The sequence below is a fragment of the Castanea sativa genome, chromosome 9, assembly GCF_040712315.1.
Source record: "Castanea sativa cultivar Marrone di Chiusa Pesio chromosome 9, ASM4071231v1".
In the NCBI taxonomy this organism is placed as follows: domain Eukaryota; kingdom Viridiplantae; phylum Streptophyta; class Magnoliopsida; order Fagales; family Fagaceae; genus Castanea; species Castanea sativa.
The window spans coordinates 33,687,924-33,711,839 of NC_134021.1; the positions used below are offsets into that span (position 1 = coordinate 33,687,924).

Genomic DNA, 23,916 nt, shown 5'->3' on the forward strand with positions numbered 1-23,916 from the left:
TTGTTCCTAACTTTTACGTGATATTTATTTTTTATCTGTAAATTTTAAAAGTTTTTTTTCGACTTTAACACTTTTTAAGAGACCTTTTCAATAGTTTAAGGATGAAAAAAAAACTAAAAAAAAAACTTCTTACAATAGTTTAAGGATAATAAATAAACTTTTGAAATTGAACATTGGATAAATCTAACATTTATAATATGTTAAGGACAAAAAACTAACCTTTTAAAGTTTAAGAACAAAATGAAATTCAAGCAAGGTTTAAGGACTAAAACAATGTTTTGGTTAAAATAAAAAATGCCATATATTATGTGTAATGCACAAAAAAATTAAATTAGCCAAAATGTCGAGAGGTAAAAGGTAATTGAGTAATGAGAAGAGAAAAAAAGCATAGCACAATAAAGTTTAGGAACAAAAATAAAGATAAAATAAGAAATTTTTTTAATAAAAAAAGTTAATGGGTGTCCTAAGAGTATTGATTCATGGAATATTTTTATAAACTTTTTGTGGGAAAAAAAAGTAATTGAATTTTTTGGTAGGTTTTTATATTACCTATAAAGAAGTATCAATACTTTCTTAAAATGGTCCATTATCAAATGTTCTATTGATTGTGAGGGCTTGTCAATCAGGCCCTTTTACAATAATTTAAAAATGTAAAATGAACTTTAAAATTGAAAAATTGGATAAATATAAAATTTTCAATGGTTTTAGGAAAAAATGAACTTTATAAAATTTAAAAATGAAAAACTAAATTCATACAAAGTTTAGAGACGAAAAAAATATCTTAGAAGAGTTTGTTTTTTGTCCCTAAACTTTAAAAAATTAGTTTTTCATCTTACACTATGTAAAAAGTTTTTTTTTTAATAGTTTAGAGACAAAAAATAAAAACAATTTTTTTTTCAATAATTTAGTGTGGGGGTAAAATGGTCAAAACACGAATTTGGGCCTTGGGCCTGATTTGGTGATGAGAGCCTATCCGAGCAGAGACTTTGGGGCCCACAAGCCAATTCGTGCTAGAAAGATTGGTGAGGTTGTCTGAGGAGAGGCATTTCCTCGGACAAGTCAAATAAAGATTGTATGACACGTCATGATGTTTCGGGAGAGAATTCTGGAAGGTTTGGTGGGTAAAGATGTGTTTCACATAGTTATAGAGAGGAAGAACGTATGAGAAATATTTAGGGAAAAGGCTGCTACCACCGCATTAAAGACCCTGCACCTACCTCCTTGGCCGCATTAATGGGGAAATGACCTCTGAACAGTAATGTTTAGCCTTCCAGCTATTATTTGAAGATATCAAGAAGGTGGTGGATGTGACAAGTATCTAATTGGGTGATCTGTGCTACACGTGGAAGGAGAAAGGGAGAAGAAGATTGATATAAGAGAGGAAGAGAGACATGGGGAGAAGGAGGATGAGAGAAAGAGAGAGAAAAAAAAAACATTGTACACTTTAACTTCAGTTGTAATCTTTTGTTTAAAGAGAGAAAGGTAATACAAGTCGTCCTCGGCTTATGTCCGAGGAGAATTTCTGTTATTCTTATCCATTGATTGTGTAGTTAGTGGTAGTCTAGCCCGCCTATCTGTCGTCCAATATCCACAAAACCTAGGTTTCAAGCCCACGCTCTACAAATTTCATTGTATAAGGCTATTTGCGCCTGAATCCATCACTTGGTTGAGTCTAGGTACAAATTGTGCACTTACAATTGGCGCACTATGGCGGGCTCAGATCCGCATCATGCAGAGTCTCAGGGGTCCCAGCGTGAGGACCATTTCGAACGTCTCAAACGTGAGAGGGATCGAGAGGGAAGTGTGCATACGGTGCATCCCGATGGAAGTCGTTTGCGTGATGGAAGAAAAGCCCTCCATGAGGATGATGCTAAGGCCATGTAGAAGGAGATTGATCACCTTAAGAGGAAGTTGCGCCGTGTGAGGCGGAGGCGGACACCATCTCTTTTTGACCCTCCTTTTGAGGGCTCCTAGGGGAGTAGTTACAGGCTAAGGTCCAGGACTTCTCCTAGCGAAACCTTCTCGTACGAGAAAGACGATCTTCCGGGTCGTAGGGATAAGAAGTCTTCCTCTAGGGGCTTGGGAAATGATGCTATGAACAGGGCGTTGCACTAGATCTCCAAGTCACCTTTCTCATGCAGGATCGAGAAGGGAAAGCTTCCACAACGGTTTACTCAGTCCACGTTCACCATCTATAATGGCAGAACAGACCCAATCGAGCATATGAGTCATTTCAATCAGAGGATGGCGGTACACTCTAAGAACGAAACCTTAATGTGCAAAGTTTTCCCCTCTAGCTTGGGACCTGTTGCTATGAGATGGTTTAACAACCTGAAAGCGGGTTCTATTGACTTTTTCATGGAACTCACTAGGGCATTTGCGTCTCGATTCATTACATGCAATAGAATTCCTCGGCTTTTGGACTCATTGTTGTCTATGGCCATGAGGGAGGGAAAGACCTTGAAAACGTATTCTGATAGATATTGGGAGATGTTTAATGAAATCGACGACGATTTTGATGAGGTGGCGATTAACACTTTCAAGGTGGGCCTCCCAACTGATCACGACTTAAGGAAATCTCTGGCCAAAAAGCCCATACGGAGTGTACGTCGGCTCATGGATTGTATTGACGAGTACAAAAGAGTTGAGGAAGATCAATAACAAGGTAAAGGGAAGGTGAAGGTTATCCCTCAAGAGAGGAGGGATTTCAGGACGGATAGATACAATAACAACAGGCCGATGAGAGATTTCTCGGGGCAGTCCGGTTCGGCCACTCCATAAGCAGTCAACACCGTATTTCGAGAACTGGTACATCAGTTGCTAGAGAGCATCCGGAAGGAACCATACTTCAAATGGCCCAGTAAGATGGCTAGGGATCCTATGAAGCGGAACTAGAATCTCATTTGCCAATATCATCAGGATGTAGGTCATACTACCGAGAACTGCCGGACACTTTGGAATAATTTAGAGCAATTGGTTAGTGAAGGAAAATTGAAGTAACATTTGTATCAACCCAATGGACAAGGAAGCCATTCAGGTTCGAATAACCAAAGGAACAACTCATCCCGACCGCCTTTGGGGATGATTAATGTCATTTTTGTTGCCCCTGGCAAGACGGGCTCCTGTTCTACTAGGGTGATGTCCGTGTCACATATTCCTGCCGAGGAGTCTGGCTCAATGCCGAAGAGGATTAAAGGGGATACTCCACCTATTTTGGGCTTCTCGGATGAAGATAAAGTTGGGACCATCCAACCGCATGACGATGCCCTGGTGGTTACATTGAGGATTGGGGGCTATGATGTGAAGATGGTGATGGTTGATCAAGGTAGTGGTGTTGACATCATGTACCCTGATTTGTTTAAAGGGCTTAATTTAAAGCTCGAAGATCTTACGGCTTATGATTAGCCATTAATAAGTTTTGAGGGGAAGGCCGTCATACCAAAGGGACAAATTCGCTTGCTTGTGTAATTAGGTTCAGAAACAGTTGACGTGGATTTCATTGTGGTTGACGCTTATTCTCCATACACGGCCATCGTCGCTGCATGCTCTGGGTGCTGTTTCCTCAACTTTACATGTCAAGGTGAAGTTCCCTATGAGGCCCCTAGGGTCGACCCATACTTCATTTGCCATCATTTGAATGTCAATCCTACCATTGTCTCGAGGAGGCAGCCGCCTCAGTGTTTTTCTAAAGAACATGCCGAGGCCATCAAGGAAGAAGTGCTCAAGCTCAAAAGGGCTGGGGCTATTAAAAAAGTTTTTTATTCGGAATGGTTGGCGCATACAGTAGTGGTAAAGAAGAAGAACGAGAAGTAAAGAGTTTGTGTGGACTTCACGGACTTGAATAAGGCTTGTCCTAAGGATTCGTTTCCAATGCCTTGCATAGATTAGTTGGTGGATGCTACAGTTGGGCATCCTCGGATGAGTTTTTTGGATGCATTCCAAGGCTATCACCAAATACCTTTGGCATAAGGTGATCAGGAGAAAACAACCTTCATTACTCCTACGGGGAATTATCATTACAAGGTGATGCCATTTGGTTTGAAAAACGTAGGGGCTACCTATCAAAGGATGATGACCAGGATGTTTGAGTCGCAGTTGGGAAAGACTATTGAAGTATATGTGGATGACATGGTGGTGAAGAGCAAGGTCATACCCATGCATGTAAAATATTTGGATGATACTTTTCAGATTCTGAGGAAGTACAGGTTACACCTTAACACCTCTAAATGCTCTTTTGGCGTAGGCTCTGGTAAATTCTTAGGCTACAAGGTGACTCATAGAGGAATAGAAGTAAATCCGGCGCAAGTCAAGGCAATTAACAGCTTGCAACCTCCTCGGAATCCAAAGGAGGTTCACAAGTTAACGGGGATGACTGCAGCTCTCAACAGGTTTATCTCTCGGTTCGCCGATAGGTGTAAACCTTTCTTCTAGTTGCTGAATAAGTGGAAGGGATTTGAATGGACTGAGGAGTGCGCTTTAGCTTTTCAACAACTTAAGGAATACCTTTCTCTACCACCCATCATGTCTCGACCGGAGATGGATGAGATCCTATTTGCTTATATAGCGGTGGCCATTCATGCTATCAGTTTGGTTCTAATACGTGACGATGGTGGTGTGCAAATACCAGTTTATTATGTGAGCAAATATTTGAATGAAGCTGAAGTGCGTTATTTGTCGTTGGAGAAAGCGATCCTGGCCGTGGTGCATGCTACGCGTAAACTTCCTCACTACTTTTAGTCCCATACAGTTGTGTTTTGACCCAACTCCCTCTTAAGTCGGTATTGCGGAGTACTGATTACTTTGGGAGGGTAGCTAAGTGGGGAACTATCTTGAGGGCTTTTGATATTAAGTATATACCTCGCACTTCTGTGAAGGGCCAGATCCTTGCTGATTTGGTGGCAGAATTCGCTGAACCTTCGTTAGAAGAAACTACAAAGGAGCTGCACATGGATGAAAATAAGTTGGCATGATCACATGTAAGGAGCTTCCGGTTTGGAAAGTGCATGTTGATAGGGTGGCGAACCAGAGAGGATCAGGTGTCGGACTAGTTTTGGTATCCCTTGAAGGAATTACTTTTGAGAAATCGTTAAAATTGGGGTTCTCGGCCACTAATAATGAGGCTGAGTACGAAGCTGTATTGGTTGGGATGGATATGGTCCAGAAAATAGGGGGAAAGTTAGTTCAAATGTTCTCGGATTCTCAATTAGTCGTGGGCCAAGTAATAGGGACATTGGAGGCTAGAGATCCAAGAATGCAAAAATATCTGACCAAGGTTAGATACTCACGATCCAAATTTGATTCTTTTGTCCTGATGCATGTTTCTAGGAGTGGAAACACGCATGCTGATTCTTTAGCCACGTTGGCAACATCCTCGGCTCAAGGTTTGCCTAGGGTCATCCTTGTGGAAGACTTATTAAAACCTACTCGAACGGCGGTAGCTGCTGTCCATATTCATCAAGTTAGGGTCAACCTAGTTGGATGGACCCCATAATATCCTTTCTTAAGAATGATGCTCTGCCCGAGGATAGATCTGAGGTAGATAAAGTTCGTAGGAAGGTGCCTTGATTCTGGTTGTCCGAGGATCAGAAGCTGTATAAACGCTCCTTCTCTGGGCCATACTTGCTGTGTATACACCCTGAAGCAATGGAGTCACTATTGGAGGAATTGCATGAAGGGATTTGTGGAAGTCACACAAGGGGAAGGTCTTTGGCTCATAAAGTTCTGACCTAGGGGTATTGGTGGCCCAACATGCAAAGAAAGGCCCAGGATTATGCGAAAAAATGCGACCAACGCCAGAGATTTGTCCCTAATATCCATCAGCCTGGTGGTTTTCTCAATCATCTGTCTAGTCCCTGGCCGTTCGCTCAATGGGGATTGGATATAGTAGGGCCTTTCCCAAAGGTTGTGGGAAATAAAAGGTGGCTGCTCGTAAGAACTGACTACTTTACCAAGTGGGTTGAAGCTGAGCCTTTGTCAAACATTCGAGATATAGATGTAAAGAAGTTTGTTTGGAATAATATTGTCACCAGATTTGGGATACCACATACTCTTATTTCAGATAATGGCCTGCAGTTTGATAGTAAGGCCTTCAAAAAATACTGTGGTGATCTGGGTATCACGAATAGATACTCCACTCCAGCCTATTCATAGGGTAATGGGCAAGCCGAGGTAGTTAACAAAGTTATAACAAGTGAACTCAAGAAGAGGTTGGATGACGCAAAGGAAAGGTGGGTGGAAGAATTACCACATGTTCTGTGGACATATCGAACTACACCACGAAGATCCACAGGAGAAACACCCTTTTCCATGACTTATGGGGCCGAGACTGTGATCCTAATGGAAACTAGATTCCCGACGTTAAGGACAAGCTTTTTTCAGCCCGGATAATAACAACGACTTACTGGAGAAAAGTCTGGACCTAGTTGAAGAACAAAGGGAGAGTGCAATGGTTCAATTAGCTTATTATCAGTATAAACTTAAACGGGGGTACGATGCTCATGTGAAGTTGAGGCCGCTTGCACCTGGAGACTTGGTGTTAAGGAAGGTCTTGGGTAATGCCAAGAACTCAGCATGGGGAAAGCTAGGACCTACCTAGGAGGGACCATATCGAATCATTTCTATCACGGGCATAGGGGCATATCGTCTAGCAGACTTAGATGAAAAAGTTGTACAACGTCCATTGAATGTAAATAACCTACGAAAGTACTATTATTAATAAAAGACTCTTTTGTCATCCTATGTTTTATTATTATTATGTTGTGATTACGGTTCATTTTTATAAATATCAAACAGAAACTTGGTCATGCATGGCTCCTCGGACCACATACCTCGTGAAAATTGATATATTATTAAGTGTTAAACAGAACCTTAGTTACGTCTAGTCCTCGGGCCATCTACTTTGGAGAAATTAATATTTTGGTTCATTTTTATAAATATCAAATAGAAACTTGGTCATGCATGGCTCCTCGGACCACATAACTCGTGGAAATTGATATATTATTAAGTGTTAAATAGAACCTTAGTTACGTTTGGTCTTCGAGCCATCTACTTTGGGGAAATTAACATTACGGTTCATTTTTATAAATATCAAACAGAAACTTGGCCATGCATGGCTCCTCGAACCACATACCTCATGAAAATTGATATATTATTAAATATTAAACAGAACCTTAGTTACGTCTGGTCCTCGGGCCATCTACTTTGGGGAAATTAACATTACCGTTCATTTTTATAAGTATCAAACAGAAACTTGGTCATGCATGGCTCCTCGGACCACATACCTCATAGAAATTGATATCTTGTTAAGTGTTAAACAGAACCTTGGTTACGTTTGGTTCTCGGACCATCTACCTTGGGAAAATTAACATTTCGCTTTATTTTTCTAGGTATATGACAGAGATTTGAATAAGCCTTGATTCTTGGGTCATACACCATAGTAAGTTTACTGTTTGCTTTATGTCTAAGTTAAACGTCAAATCAAGCCTTAGACTATATTTCTCCTGTCTTGAGTTTAGATATATCCATACATATTCAACTGTATCCTGTGTGCACTTTAGATGTTGTAGTTTCAATACATAGTTTATCTGTTGATAATTTAAGTTGATGAAGTTAGCATAGTTTCATTTTAGATTATTAGTATTGACTGAGACATTAAGAAGATTTCTTTGTACGTTGGGGTATTAAGTCAATTATGCTACGCATGTAATTTACACTAAGGTAAAAGAGGTAAATAGCTCAGTAGAGAAAATTGGCAATGCAATAAAGAGAAATCTTTTGAACTTGTCATTAATACTGTCGTTGGGTACATTGAAAGTTAAAACCTAGAATAAAAGGATCAACACAAGAATCCTGAAACAATAAAAGAAGAAGAAGAAAAAAGCAACATAAAGAAAAAGTCCTAGATGGCCTATGCCTTAAGTTTATGTGGAGGGTCTTGGTTGGAATTCTTTGCAGCCTCTTTCGCTTTGTCCTCCTCCCCAGTTTGCTTAGGCTCACCTTCGAACGTGGCTTGGACTTGTTTTCCTTTATCCTTTGCCACTAGTGGAGGAGCATTTGGCTCAGCATGCTCGCTTAAGCGCTTCCCAGCCCCATCACCTTGTTCCTTCTCTTTATCAGAACCAGTAAGTTCTTTAGGAGATGGAAGAGGTTCTTGAATTGAAGATGGCTGAGTCGAAGGCACTGCCTCGGAGGTATTTGAAGTGGGAGGAAGGTCTTCAATCACTTGGATATCCTGTGGAATCCAAATGTTCTCGGACTTCCTCAACTCAGAGTCGGTTGGGACTCCTGCCACGTTTAGAGCTTCTGCCCAAACTTGTTGACAGTACTCCTTACACAACTCTGCTAGCTCTTCGGTCAGCCGGGTTTTCGTTGCCTTGACCCCTTCATTGTAGGCAGCCTTCTTGGCAACCTCTATGGTTTCCTTGAAAGTACGAGCCTCTTCCTTGGCTTGAGCAAGTTCCTTTCTTAGGTTTGAGTTTTCTTGCTGAGCTTTGGATAGGTCTTCGTCTTTTTGGCGCAAGAGTTTGCATTGCCCCTCCACTTGAGCCTTGGTGGTTTTAAGGCTAGCCTCGGCACCGTTTGTTTCTCTCTTCTCATCTGCCAATTTTTTGGTCAGATCCTTGTTGTCCACCACGACACGGCCTAAAGCCTTCTCGGTCTCGACCATAATTTGGAGCTTAGCCGCAGCCTATTTCCGAGAATCCTCCACCCATTTCTCAGCAACAAAAACTTCTTGGATGGCTTGCATTGGAATATTGAACAAGCACATTAACAGAAACAACATGGACACACATGTGGGAGACATTATACAGAAAGATAATGAAACAGTGAGATAGAAGTAATCGGAGGATACGTACCAAGCCTAAGTCTCTTTTTAAGTAGAGAAAAAGGTGGGATTGGGTCATCTTCTCCAAAGCCTCCATATCCTTTGGTAAGAGAAGGGGCTGTTCCAGAGCATCGGCGAGGTGGTGAGCATGTCCTTGCTAGAATGCTCTGATGTTGGAGTGGTTGGGAATTGGAGCCCCCTCTAGTTCTAGTGTAGGGTACCAGTTGGCCTGCGTACGGTGCACCTCGACCAGGTCATGGCTTTCCCCACTCTCTACAAAAGGGGCGCGCGTCCTACCCTTAGCAACGTTTTGTTGTTACTATTGCTTAAGTTTCTTTTGTTTCGCCATTTCTGCCTCCTCGGCCTTGTTTTTCCTTTTCTTTTTAGGGTCAGGGGCACGAATCTTAGGGTCAGAAGGAGGAGGAGGTGGTGGCAGCTTAGGAAGGGGTTGAGACTCAACTGTATGCCCTTCCTGGTCATCAATGCTCTTAAACTGGACATCTTTTCTTCCTCGGCACTAGTTTCAACCTGTGCAAATACCAAGCCCTGTACACCCGAACTCTCGGAAGGTTCGTTTTCTTTGTCCGAGATGGTGACAATGTGGCTCTCTGTGGGTCTCTCTGCTTCCTCAAGTTGGAACTGATCTATTTCTTCTTTGAGTAACTGTTGCGAAGATGTTGACTCTTCTGGGATGGCTGTTGCTTGGGAGTGTGTGGAAAGAGGAATTGCTGCGATTGGGCGTGTGTAGAGGATCACCGAGGGGTCGTCTGGTATCTTATAGGCAAAAAGAAAGCCAGGTTTTGAAATATCAATCCTTCTGCGTCTCTGGTCACCCGTGATGATCGCGTTGCCGATATCTTGGAAGACCTCTAATAGAGGGTCGTATCCTAATATGAGATGGGCTGCTCTCACTTACAGGTCTTCGCTCATGAACACCTCGGATCGTAGAACGTGATTGAGGTCCGCGGCGCTGCAGAGGCTTAGACAGGGCCGTACGTGTTGTTTGTCTGCAAAAATGTCCGAGGAAGCGAATATGGTTAGATCGACAATAAGGGCCAAATGAAGAGAGAATAGAAGACAATGTAATCAAAAATGGTAAAAGTTGAAAGAATTAAGTCACAAGTTAGGGAATCTAATGCCTATGGATTCACACCTGGGGTTCCCCATTTGACTGGGCAATGAGGACCGTCAGACCAACTTCCCGAAGCAATTAGATAGTCGTCCTTCATACCTTTATTAGATTTAGGAAGGCAAGATATGAGTCTAACGATGCTGGACCTAGATTTGAGGTAATATCCTACATCTTTAAGTTTATGACACTCGTACATGTAGACGACGTCATGCCATGTGAGATTCAGACCCATTTGTTCGTTTAGGGTGTCGACACAACCTAAAACTCTAAATACATTGGGTGTGCATTGATCTGGGCATAACCTATGGTTACGGAGGTATTCGCTGGTTACATTTTTCATGGGAAGGGTCATCCCACCCTCTAGGAATGCGATGATGGGAATGACAACTTCTCCTTCCCCCCTAGCGTTACCTATAGCTTCTAGAGGGCAGTATCTTAAGCCTACGTTTTGAGGAATACGATATTTAGCCCGAAAGCCCTCGATACCGGCGTCGGTATCGACTAGACACTTGAATCTACCCATTTGGTGGGGGAAAGAGTGAAATTTTAGAGAGGAGAAGGATATAATTAGTGGCCGAGAACAATAGCCGAGGAGAAATGAACTTAAAAGATTGAAAACTTACGAGAAATAGGTAGACGATTCTTCGTGAGCTTCTTGAGAGGAGAGAGAATAGGAACTTTTGAGATGTGATTGATTTCTAAAGTGAGAGGTTGAATTTCGGTTTCCTAGGTGTTTTGGCGAATGGGAAGCGGCATTGAATGTGAGTTATCCCGCCCAAATCTGAGTAAGAGACCCGAACCGTTGGATGTGCATTACACCGTTGGATGAGGAGGATAGGGCGTTACCTGTAGCAATTAATGCGCATTTGGTGGATTTTGAAGCGTTAGTGGCGGTTTAAAAGAGGTGAGAGGACGTCTTTCGCACGTGCTGATTTGAAAAGCATGTGAAGGTTATGCTGTTGTGTCAAAACTTCACTTTCCTTCCTAGATGGGGAGGAAAACGAAGTTTTGAGGGGCTATTGTAGGGGTAAAATGGTCAAAACATGGATTTGGGCCTGATTTGGTGATGAGAGCCTGTCTGAGCAGAGACTTTGGGGCCCACAAGCCAATTCGTGCTAGAAAGATTGGTGAGGTTGTCCAATGAGAGGCATCTTCTTGGACAAGTCAAATAAAGATCGTATAACATGTCATGATGTTTCGAGAGAGAATTCTGGAAGGTTTGGTGTGTAAAGATGTGTTTCACATAGTTATAGAGAGGAAGAATGTATGAGAAATATTTAGGGAAAAGACTGCTACCACCGCATTAAAGACCTTGCACCTACCTCCCTGGCTGTATTAATGAGGAAATGACCTCTGAATAGTAATGTTCAGCCTTCTAGCTATTGTTTGAAGATATCAAGAAGGTGGTGGATGTGACAAGTATCTAATTGGGTGATCTGTGCTACACGTGGAAGGAGAAAGGGAGAAGAAGATTGATATAAGAGAGGAAGAGAGACATGGGGAGAAGGAGGATGAGAGAAAGAGAGAAAAAAAAGCATTGTACACTTTAACTTCAGTTGTAATATTTTGTTTTAAGAGAGAAAGGTAATACAAGTCGTCCTCAGCTTATGTCTGAGGAGAATTTCTGTTATTCTTATCCATTGATTGTGTAGTTAGTGGCAGTCTAGCCCACCTATCTGTCGTCCAATATCCACAAAACCTAGGTTTCAAGCCCACGCTCTACAAATTTCATTGTATAAGGCTATTTGGGCCTGAATCCATTGCTTGGTTGGGTTCAGGTACAAATTGTGCACTTATATTTAGGAATGAAAAAAAATATTTAAGGTCTTCGTCAAACCGCACAAACCACAAAAACCACCCGCAAAATGGCATAACTACACTTCATCGCATAGTGCAATGCAATTTGCAATTTTATAATAAGAAAACCGCACTACATCACACCCTCTCTATATTTTAATATATTTACATTTTTAATATCAACAATATATTATTAATATTTAACAACCTTAGTTTTCAAAAAAAAGAAAAAAGGTTTAATAACTCTAGCAAGTATTGATTAGGACAGCCAGCCAAAAATAAAGAAAAACTAGTTTAATAGTTTAAAACTTGGTCCAAAACAAAGAGAAAAATCAGTTTTGAACTAGACAGAAAAAGTCTGAAATTTGTAAAATATATTGGCTTCAAACCGTTCAAACATGGACAGAGGTATTATTGGCTAATCTTTTTAATAAAAAAACTAGTATATATATAGATACTAATTAATTTTTACCAATTTTGTTTAATAAAATTACACTTTGCCCCCTTAACAATATCATTGTTTATTGATTCTGTTAAGAGTAATGTTACATTGACAAACTTTTTTACAACAGTTTTACAAATTATTGAGTTAACAAATTTTTAATAGTTTCTATTTAGGCCCATCACTTATATCATTTTTTTTTACTTACTAATAACTACTCACTACATCAGTAATTTATTAAAAAACAGCCCAACAAAAATTACAAGTAGCAAATTTAAAAGACATTGAACCTAATCAACCAATTTTACGTAAAATAAACAGCCTGACCCTTTAAAAAATTTTAAACAAAATAATTTTATCCTTACTCTGATGCATTAAAGACACCAAAAATTATATTACAAAAAAAAAACAAAAAACTTCAATGGCCAAGCAATAGTAGAGCCGATGGCTAAAGTCGCCACAACTAGATGTAGAGCCTCCCCCTTATATCTAAATCCTGGCTTGGTCCCTGTATTCAAACCACATTTTATACACTGCACTGCATATGTGACTGCAAAAATGAGGTATGATGCGGTTATAGTTTTGGTTAAATTTTAAATCGCACTACATTACATTGCACCACACATATGGCAGTAAAAATAAGGTTCAGTACTGTTATGCTTTTGGCTAAATTGCACCACAAAATGCGGTACTAAAAATAGTTCAAAATTGCATTGCAGTATCGAAAGGCGAACACCCCTACTTTAAGGACAGAAAGTGTAGCATTTTTAATAGTTTATAGATGAAAGACAAACTTTTTAATAAGTTAGGATAAAAATAATTTTTTTTTTAAAGTTTAGAGACAAAAAATAAAATTTTAATGAAATAAAAATAGTATTAAAAAAAAAAGAGCAAGAAAATTTAAATTAGCAAAAATCTCGGGAGGTGAGAAGCGATAGTAATGAGTAATGAGAAGAGAAAAGAAGCAGAGTAAAGAAAAAAAACGAGTCATCTTATTATTGTAATTGAAGTAAGTAGCACAAAGTACAAACGACGACAGAACAGAGAGAGAGACAAAGGTTTTAACTATTTTAGAGAGAGAGAGAGAGAGAGATTAAGATTATTATAATAAAAGTGGTGAGTTACAGACAGACACTCAGACGTACAGACAGTCGGACGTTTTTTCCGAACGGAAAGATCTGAAGTTTGTTTTAGCTCTCAACATACAGATTGATTCGTAATGGAAGGTATTTTTTTTTCTCTCCCTCTTTTGACTTCCACTTTGACTGAGTTTTACTTCTTGAAGAACCCAATTCACCTTCATTTTCTTTGCTTAAATTTCAAAGGATTTTTCATCAGTGTTTCTGGGTTCTCTTTGATTCTGTTTTACAGTGCATTGTGTCTGAATTCCAGACCCAATTGGAGACACGCACTATTTGACTTTATATGAAGTTAGGCTCTTCAAAATTTTGCATTATATTCAAAGAAATTTGTGCTTAAAACTGTGATATTAAAAAAAAAAAAATTGGAAGTTTGATGTAATTGAGAGGTTTTATATGGTAATTTGTGACCATAGACATGTAAATGATCAGAAATGGTACTCTGTAGGTGAAGAATTTGTAATTCAATTGTGTTTCATTTACCAATAATAAAAAAAAAAGTTTATAGTTAAACGTTAGGGAAATTCCCATCTGGGGTTTGAGGTTTCCTTCTGATTGTAATGTCATTGCGCATCTGTGTGTGTTTGTTTGCTATTCTGGAGTTGAATTTGATGGCTGCTGATATAAAAATTAAAACTTTTTGTACCCACTACTATAATGATCTTGATTTAGAAGAGTACATGTAATTATGTATCAGATATTTGACTCAGGATAAATGAAATACTCCAACACTAGGGGCTTGGGGGGCTTCAAAGACAGATTATAGTAATTTTTCAAAATTCTCACCTTAAGTTGACAAGAAGATCGAAATACTGTGTTATTATGTGTGTGTGTGTGTGTGTGAGAGAGAGAGAGAGAGAGAGAGAGAGAGAGAGAGATGTTTGACTGGAAAATAAGACACTCACATTTTTCTCTATATGCTTTAAGACTGAGTTAACAGATCAGCATGGATTTGTTGGGCTATGGAAACATATTACCCTCATGGCTGGAAACTGTTATCTCTAAATTCAAGATCCTCTTTGAATGTGGAAATTTTTTTAGTTGAAGAACTTGATTACTCTTTCTAGAATGTTTGTGGCAAATTTTCGATTTAGAGAGTTTATAGCCTTGATTTGAATATCTTGTGTGTGTGTGTGTTGCTTGAAATCAGCGTTTTAGCTTTATATGTGAGCTTTACTTTGGTAATTTTATTGGTATAAATTTTACCTTTAGTTTGATTGGGCAGTATTGTTTATATGATAAGATTGAGTTTGTTTGTTTGTTTTTTTTTTTTTTTTCCACATAATTTGAGCTGTGATTATGGAACCTTCATTCCCAACAAGCTAGCATTTGAACAATCAAATCTGGCATATCCCAAAATACGCCAGATAAAGAAACACAGAAGATCACACGTTTGAGGCCACAGAACAATGATGTAAAAGATTTTCCATTGTCTCTCCATTATTCTTACACAAACTGTACAAGATTACTTATTCTTGACACTGTATGATGGCAAACCATTAAAGAGACGCAAGGGATTTGAATATACTTTTTGGAACCTTGAAAAGATTCTAAAGCTGAGAATTCATTAATGGGATCAAAATTCATGTTGTGAGTGGCTGGTACCCATCACTCTATCAGAACATCAAAAAGTGACGTGGATGTGTGTGGTGGTGGTGGGATGGGGTGGCACACTGGGGGGGGGGGGAAGGGTTCTTTCTTGCAGATAGTTTGTCACCATAAGTTTTGTAATTCAAAATTAATGCATAGTTTATAAGACATTATGTGTAGGACTATGTGGCTTCATTTCCTTCTAGTTAAAGACCGTACTGCTTGTGTTAAGTGAAAAGCTTAGTGGTATTGAAATTCGCTAAGGAAGTGCCTAGCAAGTACTACCTATATGCTATAGTGGAAAACAAGACAGTGTCACGGTCTTAATTGATTGTCTAGTATTACAGATTGATTTTCAGGTAATGTGTTTCTTGTGGTGTGTCACTGAGTCATGAACAATATATGAAAGCCCTTAAATCCTGAGTTAGCGCCTTCCTACAATAAATATATGTGGGCTAAATATTTTGATTTTGGGTCCACAGCTAGCAGGCTTCTTTAGTTATCAGGGATGGAAAATTTTTTCAAATAATGTAGTTGGGGTGTTTTTAAGTTGAGATCAAGAAATATGGGTTGCAGGAATTTTCAGGACAGCAGCTACTTGAATGTTTTGTAGGTGCTGGGATTGGAGTTTAATGCTGGAAACTCAAAAATGGAAGTACAATGTGTAAAACCCCAAGCCTGAGACCAATCAAACAGTCTGTGAATCAATAATGATTTCAATTGATCTAAGAATCTTTAGTGTTCTTAAATGTATGAGAGTTGCATTCCTTCCATACCAACCACATCAAACATGAAGGAATATTTGAGTTGTTCAAACAATGACAAGAAACTTGCTTAGATTTGTATGCTTGGAATTGCTACATTATTTCCTATTTGTTCAAGTTTATTGCTTATAAAAAAAAATATTTGAGGCTTTGCAGGGTGTGACTATAGCTTAAAACTAATAGTAAGAATATTGATGGAGGCTCACTTTAGAAAAGGGTACATCTTGATTAAAATTTCCTTAATCAAAGTACTCTAATTGTGTTTACAAGGCTTGCTTATTGAGAGGCCAAAGATAATTCTCTAATGTAGGATCTATAGGAATCCATTATTGAACCATGAATTGGTCTTGAAAATTTTCATGAGTGCCAACTGTATTAACCAATGACAAGTCTTACATGTGAAATCAGGAGCCTATGCATGAAATCATGCCTATCTTGGTTTTGTGGTTGATAAAGGGTCTGAATTTAGGTGAATGGCCTCTCATGGATTGGGAGTGACTGTTGTTAAAGTTCATTTGTTCAGGAGGATGTATGAAGAACTTTAGTTTTTGTGCAAGAACCTTATTATTCAGACTAGATACTTCCATCCTTGCATGTGTCATGTTCTGTTTGTTGAAGATATTGTAATGAAAATTCAAATCTCTAACCTGGGCTTCATTGAAGGAAGAGTAATTCTCTTATGGGTGCCATTGCTGGTGGAACTAACTGTAGTGATTTATGGATAAACCAAAATGAACTTACCTTTTGTTTAGGGAATGGCCTCTCATGGATCGGGAGTGACTGTTGTTGAAGTTCGTTTGTTCAGGATCTAACACTTTAGTTTTTGTGCAAGAACCTTATTATTGAGACTAGATACTGCCATCCTTGTTTGTGTCATGTTCTGTTTGTTGAAGACACTGAAATGAAAATTCAAATGTCCAACCAGTGCTTCATTGAAGGAAGAGTGATTCTCCTGTGGGTGCCATTGCTGGTGGAACTAAATCTAGTGATGTATGGATAAACCAAAATGAGCTTGCCTTTTGTTTATGAGGACCTGAATATTTATTGGGTGATTTTACTGAGCGGCCATTTCTTCCATTGGAGAATATTTATTTTTGTGATTTGGATTCTAAAGTCAAAATCTTTATTACATATAGAAAGTGATTTTAGGTCTTCAAAAAGTCTTTTGAGTAGGGTACCTTTTTTTAGATAATACATCACTTGGGCCCTAAATAATCCTGAATAGTTTTTTCTGTGATACCTTAAGGAATGTGTTTTCTTGGAAAGTTATTGTCTTCATCTACTGTTCATATAAGAAAACAGAATATTTCAGTTCCTTGGGTGCTCTCTTTTAGTTTTGTGGGTACTTACTGAGGTGACATCCCACAATGGGCCAATTTGGCAGATTAATAACGTTCACTTAATATGAATGAATATGTCTAAGCATAGGCACAAGTTGCTGCAATGGGCAGTATCTTTGCTAATATGAATGAATATGTCTAAGCATAGGCACAAGTTACTGCAATGGGCAGTATCTTTGCTCGTTGGTGGAACTGTGTTTGCCAAAGGTTTCAGGGTCAAACGGTTTCTCTTCCCTTAGTTATGGAGGGATGTAGGGTGGGTTCACAAGTTCAATTGCATGGGGCCTTGATTTGTATTTACCTTATAATATAAGCCTGCATAACATTTGCCAGGGGTGACATTTGCACATGAAATGCCCTTTTGGTCTCTACATTATAACCTCATTTCTGTTTTGGTCCCTACTTTTCTATTTTACCGCTTTTAGTCCTCAAAATGAAAAATGCATTTCATTTTAGTCCCAATTGTCATATCAATAATGGAAATATCCTATATGGCAAACAGAGTACACAACTGGCACATTAAATGCTTACATGGCCAATATTAAAAATTTTATTTGTTAAAAAATGGCACATCAGCATTTTAATTATATAAGAAAGGCCACTTCAGAAAATGTTTAACAAAAAATAAATTAAATTAAAAACAAACATTAAAACCTAAATAAAATATAAAAAAAATTTCATTAGTTTTTCGGAGGAACATGATTGTTCATTCTTCATGTTCTTCCCCAAACATGTTTCATTGCCCAGAAAATTAAAATATTTAAGAATTCTTTTTTCTTTTCTTTCATTTTCCTAGTAAACAAACTTGCAAATACACATAGCAAAGCAAAGAAAAATCGATCCCCTGCAAAATGCTTCAAACCTAGATGGGTGAGGTTGCAATTACAATTGCAGCTACAACTCTTAAACCCAGATCTCCTGCAAAATCAATCTCCAACAAAGAACCAAGCCCAAATCTCTAGCAAAACAACCAAACCCAGAACACCAATAAACCCAACAACCAAACTGATCAACAAAGTAAACCCTAACCTTCAAACCCATAAATTTTCTTGGGAAACAAACACAAAAAATCCAGATCGGTTGAATTGTGTGAGAGAGAATAAATTGTTGATGAATATCGAGTCAGATACCCATAGGGAAAACAAACCAAAACTCCCAATATTCTCAAACCCAAACAGGCGACTTTCCATTAGTCCTTCCTCTGCTCGTTGTTGATGAAGATCGGGTCAGATACCCACAGAAAATGCCCCTTGCTTAACCCAAATCCAAACCACCGCCAATCTCAGCCCCTCTCTCTCTACCCAAATCCAAACTACCACATCTCAGCCTCTCTTTCTCTAAACCCAGATCAAAGCCATATCCCAAAAACTACAACTTGAACTTAAAGAGAAAAAGAAATAAGAGAAATCCAAGAGGGAGAGAGAGAGATAAGAAAATGAAAAATGAGTTTGGCACCGTGTTTGTGTTTATTAATGATGTTGTGTTTGGATGACAAGAAAATTTAAGAAAAATTGATAAAGTTACTACAAGTTTTTTTTTTTTTTTTAATCTCTAAAACTGAAAAGAAAAAAAAAGTTTTTTGTTTTTTTTTTTTTCAATTTAAATTAAAATTGCGAAATTAAAATTTATTTGTTTTTAATTTTTTAATTAAAATGTTGACATGACATTTTTAAATGCTAAATAAATTTTTTTTAATATTATTTTATTGGTCACGTAAGCATTTAGTGTGCCAACGGTGCATTCCGTTAGCCACATAGGATATTTTCGTTAGTAGGGACTAAAATGGAACGCATTGAGGACTAAAAGCGGTAAAATAGAAAAGTAGGGATCAAAACAGAAATGAGACCAAAATGTAGGGACTAAAAGGGCATTTACACCTTTAGTAAATTATGAACAAAACTACTGGATGAAGATATACATTCTAAATTTGAGGCCCTTACACTTTTTCATTTTTTTTTGTCTTTTCTTTCAACCTTTCTTAATGGTGTTTATTCTTCATTCAGATCTTTGTGGTTTGATGCCGCTAAATCTCATGATTGTAATTTGAATATAAGTTTTAAGCTTTTTAGCAGAAGTTGAATCTAAATTACTCCTTTTTTCCTCTGTCCTTTTTGTATGTCTAGTTATCCTGTTTAAACTAATTAAGGTATTGTTATAGAATAATGAATGAATAAATTTTCATGTTCAAGGTACTCATCAAAAAAAATAAAAGAAAGAAATTAACATGTTCAAGTGAACATTGGATTGATTTTGTTAGTTCTTATTTTTGGGGCACAATCATCTTATTAACACGTCAGAAACTTGATAGCTTTTTGTCCACTTTCTTGCCCTTTTCCTATTAATAAGAGTAAGGTTAACCTGACCTTGAAGAATGGATGAGATTTAAATTACACCATTTTGTCTGGACTCCGTCAAGATCCCATTATGAGCAAAGTTAATGATTAAAACCCCAATATATAATTGTATGATTTCTCCTTTCTGGTATTTTTTCTAATTCTTGTAAACTATCTCTCTTTATTGAATCAAACTGTCTTTCTTAGTTACAATAGGGACATAAGTCCACCTAGACAGGGATATGACAAGCTATGGCAACATGAAAAACATTCAAGACCTAATAGCACATCATCTATAAGTGGATTGTCCATCCTTCTTCTCATGGACAGGATATGGTCGGCTTTATAATCTTAAATAGTGTGAGCTTGAATTTGCTGGCCAAAATTTTGGGAAACACTTTAGGGGAGCTTCTTAAGGAGCCGATAGTTTTAAAATGTGAAATTTATTTGAAAAGCCATAATATGCACTGATGAATTCCTACCAGCAGACTTCATTGTACTCAAAAATGAATTGTCTAATATCTTGCCCACCGCGTAGACATCTTTATGTGTTGGTGAAATGTATTGTTTTGTTGAAATATATAATTTCTTCTCATTTTTTAGGTAGAATGTGATGATCTTGGACATGAAGTGGGTCATAGAATGTTCATACGGTTATTGTTTATGGAAATTGATAGGTTTTTCCTTGATTAGGTGAATAGATGCTATTCCTCTAATTTTCACCTAATGATCCAATCAAGACTTACCAAAAATAGATTTAATCATTTACTGAAGTCTCCTTGTGTTGTAAAAGCTTTATATCTTGAACTTTTCAGATATGCTCAAACATGTGGTTAATTACATGTGGTGTGGGACTGATGAAATTTTTAACATCAAGTTATTATTGAGTTTCATTTCTTTATTGTAACATTGTCAGATTTTTATTTATTGCACTTAATTGTATATGGTGAAGTTACCTGCTGGCCTTGAGTAATTGTTTGCTGCATCCTTTATATGTTAGTTAATTCTTCCATAGTTGCATCATGTGAGGATTATCAATATTTGAACAGGTGAATCCCCGGACCAGGAATCAGTAGGGTCTGGAACAAAAAGGTCTAGTGTATCATCTAGCAGTAGGACTCAGAGTCGCAAGGACTTCTTTAATAGATTTGTGGATAGTAAAGGCCTGACCTCAAAGCTTGAAGACTGGTTTGATTCATTATTTGAAAATCCGGCAGCAAATACACCTGCCTTTGATGTTCCTTTTGAGTTGATAGACCTTCAAAAATTTGATTATGCATTGGAAGGGATTGCATTTCAACAGCTGATTCGGATGCCCAATGCTGTTTATGCTTCCACTTCTGATGCTGTGGAAGCAACTGTTTATCTTGCTATTGAAGACTTTTTACATGCAAGTGTGAAGGGCTTGTGGGAGGCATTTTGGAGTCAGGATGAGCCTATGCCTTTCTCGGTTGCTTGTCTGTCCAATGCTAACTTGAAATTCTACCAGGCTGAGAAGGCAATTGCTAACGGAAAGCTTGGAGGCCTTTGTGCCACTGGTATAATGCTTAAAAATCCTAGACATCCCCATGGGAAGTGGGACCATATTCTTGAACTGGCTCTTCTGAGGCCTGATATTGGAAGCCTTGCTGCAGATAGCGACCGGCAGCCTTCTCTCTCTGTTCTAGGGGAGGCCCTTTTCTATGCTCTTCGTATGCTACTAGCAAGAAGTTTAAGCAGATTAAATTTCTCTGAGAGTTCAAACACTGTCTTTGTTCTTCTTGTTGACTCTCAATATGGAGGGGTTGTAAAAGTTGAAGGAGACGTACATAAGTTGGAATGTGATGCGAATAATGTTTATGAATGTGCTGCTGAATGGATAAAAAACCATTCTAAAATTGCAGTCTCTCCAATTGATAGGATATGGAACAAACTTGGAAATGCAAATTGGGGAGATATTGGTGCATTACAGGTACTCTTTGCAACCTTCCACTGTATCGTGCAGTTTGCTGGAATGCCCAAGCACTCCATTGAGGATTTAGCTGCTGATCATGGTTCTCGCCTTCAAACAAGAAGAGGGGAGAGGGAGTTGGAGGATACAAGAGTGAATGGAAATGGTATATTTCGGTACAAAAAGCGCACTGTTTCCCCTGAAATTGTTGAAGTTCAAGAAGATTCCAATAATATTCAGTCTGAAGAAATGTTGAAGTTAGAAGTAGGATCCGTATTATGGTTAGAGGATTCTAACTGGCAGAAGGGTTATCAGATTAACAAAGCCTTGAGTACCTCTGAATTCTCATATTACATTGCATCTCCTGTAGAAGACCCGGGAAAAAGTCTGTTTCTATATGTTGGTTCTCACCCTTCTCAGCTGGAACCAGCATGGGAAGATATGAATTTATGGTATCAAGTTCAGAGGCAGACAAAAATATTGACTATAATGAAACAGAAAGGTCTATCTTGCAAGTATCTGCCACAGTTGAGTGCATCTGGCAGGATTATTCACCCTGGTCAGTGTCAAAGACCCAGCTCAGGAGGAAACTGTGACCACCCTTGGTGTGGCACTCCAATTCTTGTGACCAGCCCAATTGGTGAAACAGTGGCTGACATGGTAAGTGAGGGTCGATTTGGAACAGAGGAGGCAATCAGGTGTTGTCATGATTGCTTATCTGCACTTTCGACTGCTGCTTCTGCTGGAATTCGGCATGGAGACATCAGGCCAGAGAATGTAATTTGCGTGAGGTCTAGCGTGAGACATCCTTATTTTGTTCTTATTGGTTGGGGACATGCTATTCTTGAAGACAGGGACCGCCCTGCCATGAATCTTCATTTCTCATCAACTTATGCTCTTCAGGAGGGAAAGCTTTGCTCAGCTTCAGATGCTGAGAGCCTGGTTTATATGCTTTATTATTCCTCTGGTGGGACTTTTCCTGATCTGGATTCAGTTGAGGGGGCACTGCAGTGGAGAGAGACATCTTGGTCGAGGAGGTTGATTCAGCAGAAGCTTGGTGATGTCTCAACTGTTTTGAAAGCATTTGCTGATTATGTGGACAGTCTGTGTGGAACGCCATATCCAATGGACTATGAGATATGGCTAAGAAGGTTAAAAAGAAACATTCGCGAGGAAGATTGTGGGAAGGAAATTGACACATCAGGCTAGGCCATTTTCAATTGGCCACACCATCTCAAATGAATCCTCAAATCATTTTTTACATAATCTATTCATGACGCTGGACACTATGGATTTCTGGTGGATGTCTCTGAATCATGATGTCAGTTGTTTCAACTCATTCAAGGATCTGGATTTTGTTTTACATGTGACAGAATGTTGGTTTGAAATTTACAAGAATGGTTTGGTTGCGTCCTGCATGAAGCAGCTTGATCATGATTGTACATCTGGGTGTTGGTTGTGCTGTTTACTATCTGGATATCTCAGGGACTGCTGTCTGGTATATGCATGGATGAGCCAAAGTGTCGAGTTTTCCAGAATGTCTAGATAGAGTGTTCTTGGATTGGGTTTTTTCAGAAGTTGCCCGCATATATTAGGCATTGCAGCTCCCTAATTATGTAGAGAATCAAGAAGATCATTGCTTTCAGCTCTTGTGAGTTTCTTATGGATATATTCTGTATTAATTCCAACCATTCCTTTGTAAAGATATGAGTCATTCAGATTGCCCTGAAGTTGGTGTAATTGTGAGGTATTAGACTGGATTTGGGTAGTCTGCTTTGTTCAGGGCATCATCTTGTTTGTAAATGTGTTATTAGTTCCTTTGTTTTTGTTCTCCTTTTCTTTTTGGGTGAGGTGGGGAGGGAAGGTGAGGTGTCCATGGGATTTTAATTGAGCCCTTAGAACCAGCATTATTTGGTTAGTTGAGTCTCTAATCTATAGTTCAAATTGACTTTTCACAAGTTTCTGTCCTAGATTTTTAATTTTTTAGGGCATACTCTAAACCTTTTTTCCTATATGATCTGTCTTCAATTTGGGTGTTCACGAATGTTGTAACTATTATCTTTCCGGATGAGGCCAATTCTCAGTTCTGCTTGTGTAGTTTGCATAGATAACAATTTAGATGAGAATCCAACAAGCATAGATAACAATTTAGATGAGAATCCAATTATTGCTCCATTCGCTTCAATTTTTTGCAGATTAACGTCGGTTTGGAAATCGCTGATTTTGCTGAAATTGAATTTTTTTTTGCTGAAAGTATGTAGAAAAAAAAGCTAAAAGATGATTTTTGGAGCAATGGGACCCACTTAATAGTACAATGGAATCCACATTAAGAGCAAAAATAAGTTAAAAAGTAAATAAAGCTAACTATTTTTTTTAAATCCCAAACGCAACCTAAGAGCATTCTCATCAAGAGTTTTAAAAATTTTAGTATTTAGCACCTAAAAAATTAATTTTATAGCATTTAACACGTCACTTTATAGTACACCTAACATCAAAATTTCTATTTTCTTTACCACTTCATTAAAATATTATTTATTTGTCATTTTTTATTCTTTTTGAGAGAGTAGAGTGAGATATGAGGGGAATAAAAAAATAATAAAAAATGAGTAACAACTTGATATAGTT

The 23,916-nt window shown here is 38.4% G+C and overlaps 1 protein-coding gene across 1 annotated transcript; it reads left to right on the forward strand.

The window, feature by feature from the left end:
- Positions 1–13,244: 13,244 nt before the first annotated feature.
- On the forward strand, positions 13,245–23,249 carry LOC142608571 (uncharacterized). The gene is made up of 2 exons (XM_075780263.1): positions 13,245–13,421; positions 20,411–23,249. Exons 1-2 carry the CDS (start codon positions 13,415–13,417, stop codon positions 22,498–22,500), a joined length of 2,097 nt encoding a protein of 698 aa, XP_075636378.1. The 5' UTR covers positions 13,245–13,414; the 3' UTR covers positions 22,501–23,249.
- Positions 23,250–23,916: the final 667 nt, after the last annotated feature.